At 43.3% G+C, this 12620-nt stretch overlaps 1 protein-coding gene across 18 annotated transcripts in view; it reads right to left on the bottom strand.

Annotated features, from left to right (window-relative positions):
- Window positions 1-2287: 2287 nt before the first annotated feature.
- TRPM3 (transient receptor potential cation channel subfamily M member 3) overlaps window positions 2288-12620 on the bottom strand; it is a 785382-nt gene continuing 775049 nt past the window's right edge. For 16 of the 18 annotated variants that reach the window (XM_032308281.1, XM_032308285.1, XM_032308289.1 and 13 more), the window contains one exon: window positions 2288-10777. In XM_032308281.1, the coding sequence (XP_032164172.1) occupies window positions 9325-10777 (1453 nt within the window). In that variant the 3' untranslated portion in view covers window positions 2288-9324. The remainder of the gene's footprint in view (window positions 10778-12620) is intronic. The other 2 variants (XM_032308298.1, XM_032308299.1) reach the window with 1 other exon arrangement.

The following is a 12620-nucleotide window of genomic DNA, read 5'->3' as shown; positions in this document are numbered from 1 at the left end:
CTTTTCTCTTCTTTCAAATTTACCATTCCTTGGAGGAGACATGTTGCTTTTCCAGGGCTTGTGGTTATTGGAACGATGTCTAGAACAGATGTCTGAGCAGAAAGAAGGCAAAGGTGTCTGTTGATCCTTGAACCAACTTTTCTTGGGCCACTTTAGATTACTTTTCAACAGTATCTGAATTTTTGGAAAAAAAGGAAAAACTTCTGCAATACAACTTCTACTCCTTCCTCGGTATTCTTTCAATCTTTACTATTCACATATGACTATCTCTACATCTATATCCCTGCTTTAATTTTTATGAAAATTAGGATTAGACCCTATATGTTGTTCTCAATTTCCTTTTAAAAAGACTTGAAAAGCAGAGAAAGACAATTATCATACGGCTTCACTCATATGTGGAACATAAGCAATAGCACGGAGGACCGTAGGGGTGGGGAGGGAAAACTAAAGGGGGAGAAATAAGAGAGGGAGATGAACCATGAGAAACTATGGACTCCAGAAACAAACTGAAGGTTTCGGGGGGGGGGCGCGGGAGGGATGGGGTAGCTGGGTGATGGGTATTGAGGAGGGCACGTGCCTCAAAAAGTAATGATGTACTATACAGTGGTTAATTGAACATAATAAAAATAAATAAAAAGACTTGACAATATACCAATGGCCTCTTCTCATGTCAATGTACAAAGGTTTAATTATTCTTAATGGCTCCATGGTATGGCACAGTTGGTCTATTTTTTTTTTTTTCCCTACTGACAGTACATCTATTGTTTCCAACTGATTCCTGAATTCCAATTTCTCTGCTTTGAAAGATATTAAAAAGATAAATGACTGCCACACTCTTACTTATAAATTTACCTCATATTAAGGGTTGAGTTTTATCGCCCCCACTGTTTCTATGTTGAAATCCTAGCCCCTTGAACCTTAGAATGTGACCTTTTCGGTGAATAGGGTCATTTCAGATATAACTAGTTCAGGTGAGGTCGCACTGGAATGCAGTGGGTGACATACTATAAGAAGAGTAAATCTGGACATGGGTGGCACACAGGTAGAGTATCATGTGAAGATGGCAGAGATTGGGGTGATGCCACAAGCCAAGGAATGTCAAGGATTGCCAGAAAATCACGAGAAGCTATGAAAGAGGCATTGAATAGATTCTCACAGCCCTCAAAAGGAACCAATCTTGACAACACTTTGATCTTGGACTTCTTGCTTCTAGAACTATAAGGCAAAAAATTTCTGTCATACTACCTAATTTGTGGTATTTTTTAAAGGCAGCCCTGACGAACAAACACATCTAGTCTTATATAAAATAGGTGGGTCTTTGGTGCCTGAGATGAAGAATATTGGGGCAATGGTTCATTGTTTTGAGTACAAGTCCTTTTAGTGTGACTATATTATGTCCTAAGATAATGACTGTGACACAGCACAAGAGAAAGATGGCTGATAGACGGCTGAAACTGGAAGACAGTACTGTGCCAAATGTTGGGCGGAGGCCAAGTTAACAACCAGAGATCAGGAGAGGTAAAAAAGAAGTAATTCCTGAGAACATTCCACTGATAGGGATGTGGTAATCTAGGCCTTTAAACAACAAGTCATGTTCTGGTTTTTAATCAAACAGAGTAATGTCAACAAGTAAGTAACAGACAAATTACTTTTAAATCTAAATTAACTTTTAAATTTAGCCCTAGAGAATTAATTTTCTTCAGCCTTCATCAATATCTCCTTCAAGGAAGCTGAGATCTCAAAAATCTCAAAATCTGAGATTTTGGTAGCAAAGGATGGTGGACCCAATTTTCCAGGAAATCTGAGAGCATGTGGTTGAAGAGTGTGTGTGTTACATAAATCTCCATATTCATAAACACAGACACATTGCTATACTATCCGTCCCATTTTCAAAAGATTGGCTAGACAGAGCCAGTGGGAAAGGTACAGATGAAGAGACTAGTTGGAGCAAAGCCTCATTCATAAAACTGGGGTCAGTACTGGAGATTCCATGGGGCTGCCCAGAAGTTCTAACCAGGATGAAGCACTAGAGCATTTGAAGGCTCATCAAATTCCTGTTCCCCTTACCTGGAGTGACCTCCGTGTGTCTTATTAAACCCGCCCTGTTCCTTAGGAACATTCCAGGGCAGCCTTTTCCAGAGGCTACCTGTTCTCAACTTCTGCTCTGCAAATTAATTTACATGGCCCTAAGCAATTATCTCTGTGTGCCCCAACTCCTCTTGGCATGCAGATGGTGGAGATCAAGTGATGGCAAATAAATGCACAAGGAAACCCAAGTCATGTTTTAAACTACCGAGGTTTTTTTTTTTTTTTATTGCAAAACATTTGTTACAGAAATTTCAGAAAGTTTTTCCCAGGGTATCTGCCAACTTCTGCTTCGAATTATATATCTAAACAAACAAGCTCAAAGTGCATTGTGAATCCAATAATAGACCTTTAAAAAAAGAACAATTCCTCTAAGGATTTATATATATTTATAATGTCGATAGATATGCCAACCGCGGTCTATCCATACACAAAGAAGGAAAAGATGTATATATATTTAACAAACCCAATTTCAAAATTGTTATATTTATAGGAATTCATTTAAAAATGATATCTGAATAATTTCCCCCATTATAAACTATGGTTAGAATGCTTACAAATGAGAGTCTAAGTTCTAGGTTATGAAATGACTATGAGTACAGTATACCATGTATACTGTTTTGCACAGCAGGAACAGCAATATAAACTCAAGTTAGATGCTCTAGTGACAAAAAGCAGATAAGCCTTGATACGATGCTATGTACGGTACTCTTCTTCTGAATCCCCCTCACAAAGATCCTGCCTTTGGGTCCAGAAAGATGCAGCTAGCAAATACACATGCATCTCTCATTCAGGAGAAAAGGAATAACCCTGAATAGGGTGAGTTCCTCTCCACCCCCACCTCAGTTCTCGGTGTATTTCTTGTATACACTAAGTCAGGATCAAGAACATGATCCCAGCTGGCCCTAAGTCAGAGGTCCCAAACTATTGCCACTGGGACTGAATGCTGCTGGCAGACATGTTTGTTTGGCTAGCAGAGTGTTTACAAATTGGAATGTGAATGTTTTTGTCATAGGACGTGTGTTCCCTCGTGCCCCACAAACCCTGCTTCTTCCTGTTGTCTTTCTTGAGTCCAACGGGAACATTTGTGTCCTGGCGTCAGGCCCTGCCTGTCCTTCGGCTTGCAGCCCCACCATCTAGATGCAGACGGCTGGTTCTGATGACATGTGGGGAATGGGGGTAAAGACGTGAGGGGTTCTTTTGGGGTTCAGATAGGCATAGAATTGGACGGGGCCAACACAAACACTGGCTGAGTTCAGGATAGGGGGTAGAATGCGGGGTGGGTGGGGAGAGCCTCGGTTAGTGGAAAGATGAGGGGTGGACAAAGTCTGAAAGCATGACCTGTTCCAAGGAGCCCGTGTTTCAGCTTACTGTGCCAGGCTCCACGGGGTGCTGAGGTCATAGGACCAAGGGTCTGTGGGTTTGGCAAAAAGCCTGTTGTGCTGGGCCAAGAGAAAAGAAGAAAGTTAGGGGGGTGAAGAAAGCTGCACATCTGGGGGCCAAGGTGAACTTACTTCTGCGGCCCAATGCTCCGGGCAGCCTGCCCATCCCGGAGGAAGGCCTGGGTCAAGGTTGGTACCGAAGCTCTGCAGAGAGCCCACCGACCTGTGGCCATGTGTGCCCTTTTCACTTTCCAGCACATAAACGCTATGCAGACAGGCAAGGGGCTGGAGGCTTAAGGGGGCTGGCAGACAAGGGAACTTAGGGAAGGGAAAATTCACCTCACTCTTATTGCCAGGTGGATTACGTGGCCACCGAGACCCTTTCTCAGACAGACATATAGAGATCGTCACGTCTTGACGTCATAGCGACCAGCGCAAGGAACTCATCAGAGAAAAGGTAACAAAATGGCTTTTGTGAGTGGATTAAAAAAGAAAAGAAAAAAAAAAAATCTTGTTTTCCTTAAATCAGAACCAAGCCCTGCTTTGGTTGACTCTGGTATGGGGAAAGAGAACGTCTGACATGGAAAGGGAAGAGAAAGTTTAGGCCAGCAGAGGCTGGGAGAAGTTTTCTCTCCCTGTTGGAAGGGCAGTCATTTATAAGACTGTGCAAAGTGGCTCCTTTCCATTTGGAAAAGAGAGGCTTCTGATAATGACATGGTGATTTCTTTAAAGGGCAACCTTCTTCAGTCACCCGGTTCTGGATCAGACCCCCAGTCACCCACCCCTCGCTCGCCTCTGGACCAGGCTCGCACACAAGGTAGAAAAGCCACCAGGTAGGAGGGAGGTCACGGGCGTCATTGGGCCACTCATTCATAATGCTCTGTGGCTTTCTGTACTGTCCGAAGGGACTTCTCACTTTCCGCTCTGGTTTCGCGATTTGCACCCAGTGGCCCTAAAGGATCAGAAATGTGTCTTTCCTACATCACAGATGCGCCAACACCTGCACAGTGTCGGCCAGCCATCTCTGGGTCCTCTAGCTACGCACCCTGTGGTTAATACCTTATTTCATATTATTTGTTCGGAGCTTAAAATAAGATTAAAAAAAAAACCCTTGGTTACTTTTTTGTTTTTAATTTTTAAAAATCAAACATAATCCCCAAACAGTATAAGAAGCCCAACAATGTGAGCGAATTCCTAGCTGGGTTAAGTGTTACAGCAGGCAATAGTCAAATATTAAGTGTCTTTAAAAAGTCAAAAGAAACGCATAAAGCAGAGCATGCATTTTGTTGCCACAAAATTAAGACTGGATTTGGAGAGGGATTACTTCATTTAAGTTACATCGCTATCATTAAAGAATAATGAGTCAGATGCAATATTGAGAACATATATAACTACCTACACACTAGCATCACTTCATCTAGAAACAAACGTATCAGTGTTACTAAATGAACATATTTATAAAATACTGTACACTGCTTCTGCAGGGGGTTAGCAGATGTAAACAAACAGCTAATTCCACACTGGAGTTGAAAATATTATCTTAAGTTCATTTGTCACAGAGTCTTTCGCATCACAGGCCAGTTCGCATTTTGCAAAACCCAACTTGCCTACCACGGTTCGCGGGGCTGGTTAGAGGACGGACCTCGGCCCAGGCAAGTAGTTCCTTGAGGGTTAGAGGACTGCGAAAACCAAAAAGCAGATCGGGAACCAAAGTGCTCATTTTGCGGGGATGCTGAATAACGTGGAATTGGGCACATACTTAATCCTTGCGACATGTGCTTCTTTACTGAATGTCACAGACTGGCCAGTGACGTTCATTAATACAACCACATGCTACAACTATGCCGGGTGAAACACGGGTTACATATATGTGTATGTGTGTTTTATAATACAGCATGGCTCGACACTTTGGATGGCACAGTCTATAGATGGCGCATGATGGATGACTGGATAATATTGATTGCCAAGACAGAAGTCACACAGCCAAACATTCAGGAAGATTAGACTGCAGAGCCTCAGAAAGTCGAATGAATGTACTATCCAGTTATCTACCATAATATTATCTATAGAAACCATCTTTGAGAATACATTTGAAACATTCAGAAGAAACACACTGTGTGTTTTTACAAGTACCTTTTTCCCACTGGATTATTCATATATATATATTCACATATATATGTGTGTGTATACACACACACACACACACATATACATACATACATATGTGTGTGTGTGTGTATGTGTGTGTGTATATGTATTTTTTTAAGGAGAACTTTCAAAGTGCTAAATATATATCCTAGACCTGGAAGTTTAGACTTAAAAGGAAAGCCAGTTCTGGTAAAGTGCTGTGTTCTGCCTGCTAATACACCTCTGGCTTGCAGAAATGTATGAACTAGCCATGGCAACTGTGCCCAAGTTTTCCAGCCCCTCATTCAAATCCGTCAAGGAGGAAGTTTCTAACTGTAAGTATGGGTCAATCAGGGAATTTCCATGGCCATTTTCATAAAACACCCTTTTCTTTCTTTCTTTTTTTTTCAAAAGGAACAAGTGACTTAGAACAAATCATGACGTATAGTACATGTAAAAATTGGCACCTCAGAAGCAGATGATGAAACCAAAGCTATTACTGCTGTGAGCTCTCTCTGACTTTATTTATGTTCCTCAATAATGTGCTGCCCATGAGCTGCTTAACTCATAGAGACAGGTAATTAACGTCCCCTTGATCAGGGACGGGATGGAATAAATGAGCTGAACACGAGCTTGACTGCACAAGACCATGGAGTCAATGCCATGTCGGGGCGCGGAGAACCCAGAAATGGGAAGAAATGGATTGAGACAGAATACACATGTATGTGCACAGGAAAGAAATGGCTCATGAGAATTGCACGGTTTACATTTAAAGTAATTTAAATTTGGCTTATATATTTTGCACACATCACAAAGAGGTAAGAGCTTCGTTTTCCTGTACGACAAAAGGACCAGGCAGTCACGAGGTCTGGACTGGCAAGGACTGCATTTCCCCAGTCCTGTTCTGCTCTCTCCAGAAATCATGATGAATGGAAACACTTGTGCACATAATTTCTTTCCCTCGCTTTCCAGAATGGGGCCCTAGAGGTACCATGATGTCCTGCTCTGTGGTCAAAGAATAATGGTTTTGCCTCCTTCCTGGATTCCTCTACAGACTCACTCAGAGAGCCTCTGGCTTCTTAAATCATCAAACATTAGGATACAAGTATATCAAAATAGCAAAATATAATCTAAGGGACGAAAAGAACAAAATCTTGGTTCCAACTCTGGTGCTGAGACTTGGCCTTCCTGAGAATCACAGAGAAATGGTCTCAAATGTAAAGTGCCTATTTGGACTTCGTATCGATTATGAACAAACATGGTTCCTCTTCCTCATTATCAAGCAACTGGAACCAGGGGTTCATGGATCCTCCTTTCAAGTTACATTGCAATGCTGCATGTATATACATTTTCTTCTGGGGAGAGGGCCCAGAGATTTCATCAGATTCTCACTGAGATGCATGGCTCAAGGAAGTTTAAGGGCAACTGATTTATTCTCAGACCAAATGCCTATTTGCTGAAAGGGAAACAGCCAATGTGGGGCTCAATAAAAATGTAAGCATTTCTAGAGCAATCACACACGAGGGAGTCTGGTTGCTTGTGTCCGATTTACTCAAATGCCAAAGAGTGAGAAGGAATTCTTTAATTCTTTGTATGTGGCCTCATAACTATTTCTATAGCCAAAAGGTTTGTTCAGAGGGGTTTAAAAAAAAAAAACAAACAAACACAAAGCCTTACAGGCTAGAGCTTTAGTCCACATATTTACTTGATTTCACATAATAAGAAAATTTGGAGCTCCCAATGACAACTCAACGGGAGAACCACATAGTATTTTGGGGGCCGAGAATATTAGGTCATTTTCCTTAAAGATTTTATTCTTTTGAAAATCAGGGACACAAGAAGGAATTGGAAGATTTGAGGGTCAATATTGCTTTATCCCCCTTCAAATCCAGATTCTGACCTAGTAGCGTACGTCTGTATTAAAGAGTCCGTAATACTATCTGGTTTAGAATTGCATGTCTAATTCAGACTGTACTTGGCGTAATCACTTCGTGCAGGAGAAACCAGACTAAATAAGATGTCATCGCAGCAAGTGTTTCCGGACAGAAAAGAAGCAAAGGGCAGGTAGCCAGTCATTTTGGCAACTTTAGTTTGGGACAAGGAAGAGTTAAGGTCATAGGGATTTAAAAAAAAAACAAAAACATAATTTCAACATCTGTCAAAATTCAACTTAACAGAATGAGCTCTTTCAATGGAACTCCTTGGGTATTAAAAATCCTGGTTTATACCTCAAGGTGATAGAAAAGTCCAAGCCTCTGAAGAAAGCTCTATATGCCTGTCTATATACTATATATAAACATGTCTCTGTGTAAATGCATATATAGGTATATAAGCAGCATATACTATAGAAGTCTTTATGTGGTTTGCTTTCTACTTGGGTCTACTCTATCATTTTTATAGCTCTACATATAAGAAAAATATTCATGGTAGGCCTGCAACTGATGGCTTTGGGTTGTACCAAATTCCCAGTCAATTCTAAGATTATTTATGATTTGAAACTTCCTTAAAAAGTACTTTGGAACATTTCCATATAAAAGATACCAGCCCTTGAAAAACTCCAATTAAATTTATGCTGAGCTCAGATTAAACGGCAAAACTCTAGGTATGAAAATATCCACGTGTGATCAGATCTTCATATACAAAATGGTCATGTGATGAGTGGTGTGAAGAATTTCTAGGTACATCTTGGAAATGTTCAGAAGACATGGGGGAGCCATGCAAATGATGACAATCACACAGCAGCATGACACGGGACACGAAGGGTGAGAATGTAACAGTATACCACATGGCAATTTTAGGTGAGTTCTGCCCACTATATATATTTCTTTCTTTCAGTTCACTATCACAGATTCAGTGAGTGACTTCATTGATGACAAGTGAGGTACAAAATAAATTAAAAATATAAAATTATTTAATTACATTCATCCTGAGCTTGCTCGACTATACTCGAATGCCCACTATCTGTAATAAACTACTTGACCCTTGTTTTTAGCCTCAATTCTTCTTTCATTTTGCTTGCAACACAAAAAGGCATTTCTGTTCCCTTTATTTTCTTCAAGAAAGATAAACAGTTGTGGCACCAGAAGTGAATATAGAAGAGACAGGTGAACTATGACTGTTACCTTGTTTTTTCTTTATAATGATCAATTACAGAAGTGTTGGCATGAGAAGGATGTGGGACGTTAGGTAGAACTGCTTGCTGCCGGCTTATACTGAATAAAAAGGATGCTCTTCATCAGTCACCAGTGATGGAGCCAATGTGAAAAGAAAACAGAATTGAAGTTTAGAATATCTCATTTGTATGCTGGCTACTTTATTTTATCTTATTTTGCAATTTAGCCCTGTATCCTAAAACTCTTGGTAATGGTCAGAAATGGAAAGATGCCTCCTGGCATGGAGAGTGCGTGAAGCCCCTTCATTCCCAGAGCTCATGGCTTTCTGAAGTCGCTAGACCTACACGCTCACCGCACCCCTTCTTCTCCCTCTTTTCCCACCCTACCCATCGAGTGTGAACATGACTTAAAGCCCCTGTGTTTGGCACTGGGCTAGACCAAGTGCTTTCCTGATCTGCGGCCCAGAGGTCATCTTCGAGTTAACACCTCCCAAGGCATTGCTTGTTTTGCTCAGCTAAGAATAAAGCAGGTAAGCTTCAAGGAAGGGGAACAGGTGGAGTTCAGGGAGAATTTCAGGGCTGGATTCTTGAGCCTCCTGCAGTGCTGACTAAGAAGGTTTAGTTGTGCTTGCTTTCAAAGCTGTGGAAGGCGGATGTTCTCGACAGTCTCCTCATGGACAGGCTGTCCCCTCGTCCCTCTGGCTTGGAGGACTTACTCCTCTGGAAGGGGTTTCGCAGGCTTGCTGTGTTCCGCTGCCTGTCGAGCTTGTCACTGATGGAGAAGCTCTTCCTGGTGTGTGCATATGATGCACTTGGCTCCTCTGCCGAGTAGCTGTTGGCACGCTCTATCTTGGGAACCGTGATGTTGTTGGACAGGGTTCTGTCTGAGTTATCACCCTCCTGGGAGGGTACTGTGATGGTGGCTCTGCGGCCTTTGGCCTCGTTCTCCTCGCTGTCAGAGCTGGGGTGACTCAGTTCTGCTTCTCGCTCAGGATGGCAGCACAATGGATCCTCTACTTTGCCTCCCAGGGCACCAGGGAAGGTGGCCCTGTCAGCAATCGCTTGAGGGGCATTGACACACCTTGTGTCAATACAGTCTGTAATACTTGTGTACTCTGCTGTTTTCACGGGCACTCCAAAGTTGGCGTAATAGCTCCTCGACGGAGAAAACATAAAGCTATGAGATTTCACAATGGGGGCCTCTTCTAGAAGAAAGGGAGTGGTGGCTAGGTAGCGGCTACTTTTGGAGCGCTCGATGCTCTGGTACATTGGAGGGTCAGTGTCCCAGGGGTTTTGGCATTCTGGGAGGTGCGTATAGTCTGAAGAAAAAGATCTCGTGTCCATGGAGGTGATGTCCTCAAAATCGATGCTCCGGCTTGGAGGTCTGTCTGTGGGTGCAAGAGTTGCATAGGCACTACTTGAAGGAGCTGTGGAAGGTGCTAGAGCTGAAAAACTGGGCTCTCCCAGGCCAAGGATATTCATGGAATTGTCCAGAGGGTCCATATCACAGTGGAGTTCATCCATGGCAGAGACATAGATGTCGATACACGAAGACGGTCTTCTAGAGTCAGGAACAATGGCCAAGGTGTTTGCGGGGGCTGCAGGAGCTTTGGACTCTTTCGCTACAGAGTGGGAGCTAGTAGCCCGGTGTAGGCTCAGGGACCTTTCTTTAAAAAGACTCTCCAACTTTTCTATACCACCTTTGTCTTTCATATTGACTGAATAGAAAGAATGGCTTCTCATACGGGGCATTAGGGTTGGAGAAGTTGGGGACATGGTCTCCTCACCTGCAGGGTCTATACTCTCTTGGAGCTTGAAGGTGTTCCCCTCCTGGCTGTTGAAGCTGCTCTGGCGAACGATGTAGGCGGCGTCTGTGCAGTCAGACGAGGTCCGGGAGCGGATTTTGTTGGACTCGGCCCGCTCCAGACCTGTCAGGCGCTCTAGGGCCGTGGCCATGCGCCCAATGAGGTCCTCGAGCTGCGCCAGTCGGATGTCCACGGTCTGGAGCGAGGCCTTCATGCAGTGCTCCCTCTCATTGACTTCCTCCAGCCGCATGGACATGTTCTCCACCCTGGGCAAGAAACACAAGGAGGGTCACGCAAGGCCGGGCTCCTCTCCGGAGAAGCTAAATCATCTGGAGCTGGAAGAGGCCTGAGGGATGATCTAATCCAGTGGTATTTATCTACCAAACCCCTTTCCACTCAGTAAAATTTAATGCACAATCCTGATAAACACCAAAGTTGAGTAGTTCTTATTGAAGTGGAGTGGGACCCAAGTACCTCATGACTTAGCTGGGACCTGGAGCGGGGTTCAAGGAACTAACCATGTATTCGGGCATCGGCTAAATCAGTCGCCACCAAGATGAGGATGTTGCCTTTCGATGACTTGATTCAGAACTGCACCAGAGAATTTCAGGAGGCAGCTTTTCTTGTTGCAGTGTCCACAGAAGACTTGGAGTGTGGACTGGGGTTATTTTGCTTTGCACTATTTTTTTTTTTTTTTTTAAGATTTATTTATTTATTTATTTGACAGAGAGAAAGCGAAAAAGAGAGTGTGTGCAAGCAGGGGGAGCAGCAGAAGGAGAGAGAGAAGTAGTCTCCCCACTGAAGAGGGAGTCCGGACATGGGGCTCGATCCCAGAACCCTTGGATCATGACCTGAGCTGAAGGCAGACTCATAACCTCTGGAGCCTCCCAGGCGCCCTCATTTTGCATTTAGATAATCATCTTTTTTGGTTGTTGCCATTTACAATCATCTTTTTAAAATTTAGCACCTCTGAAGGAATTAATACAGTCCTGTCACAGAGGCACCTGTGATATAATTTAACCCAAGCATTTCATTAATGAGGGAAAAGCAAACATCAAGGAATTTAACCAAGATTACATAAAGTAATTTATGGTAAAACCTGGAGTGCCTATCAAGAAGTAAATTCTACTACTCCTCTCTCTCTCTCTCTCTCTCTCTGGATAGCTGGTCACAGATGCCTTATATTACAGTCATTTCTAGATGTCTCTACCCTCCCCACTGATAATTCTCAAGGGCGTGATCTGTCTCATATTCCTTTTTCCATTTCCATGCTGCCAGCTGCCACTAATGGTTCACCGAGTCCATCGTGGTTATGAACTTGATTTCAATGGTCTAGTAGGCTGCCTGGACATTTATTTACAAAGACAGAGGCCACATACTTAAAATAAAGCTGTGCCATACTTTTCACTTGACTGGGGAAGGAGAAACCAGAACCAAGCTTTGCTGTGACCTCCAACTTGCACTATGAAATGCCGCAAGGCAGATCTTTTGTGAGATCCATTCACAACTTTTCTGGAGAAGCTAGAAGTAAAGATACGTTTCCAATACTCCCAGTGGGCACAGTAAGTCTGGTGACTGCTGAGCCTTCAAAGAAACATGCTGGGGGCGGAGTACAGAATGTGCTTTAAGAACAGTGGTGGGAATTGGGGCTGGGTCCCCTCAGCTGTAGTGATTGGGGGGAGGGGGCAATATGTAAATAGTAGCGACACCCTCGTCAGAGAAAAATACACGTTACAGTGCCCAAAGGAGGAGTTAGAGGCATGTGGTTTCCCTCTCAGAGGAACTGAAGTTCTTTTCTTTTCTTTTTTTCTTTTTTTTTTTTTTTAAGATTTTATTTATTTATTTGACAGAGAGAAGCACAGTGAGAGGGAACACAAACAGGGGGAGGGGCAGAGGGAGAAGCAGGCCCCCCACTGAGCGGTGAGCCAGATGCCATGTCAGGACCTTGGGATCCTGACCTGAGCTAGAGGCAGACACTTAATCTACAAAGCCACCCAGGGGCCCCAGACCTGAAGGCTTTAAAAAACCAAAAAGCTCTTCTGGCCAGAGTGTGAGCCTTTGGCCTCGGCCCTGTCTCTGTCTCTGTCCGCAATAGCCCCCTCACCCCCC

This window comes from Mustela erminea, chromosome 12 (assembly GCF_009829155.1).
Source record: "Mustela erminea isolate mMusErm1 chromosome 12, mMusErm1.Pri, whole genome shotgun sequence".
In the NCBI taxonomy this organism is placed as follows: domain Eukaryota; kingdom Metazoa; phylum Chordata; class Mammalia; order Carnivora; family Mustelidae; genus Mustela; species Mustela erminea.
Note: the sequence above shows the minus strand (reverse complement) of the source record. Positions and strands in the feature narration are given on the sequence as shown.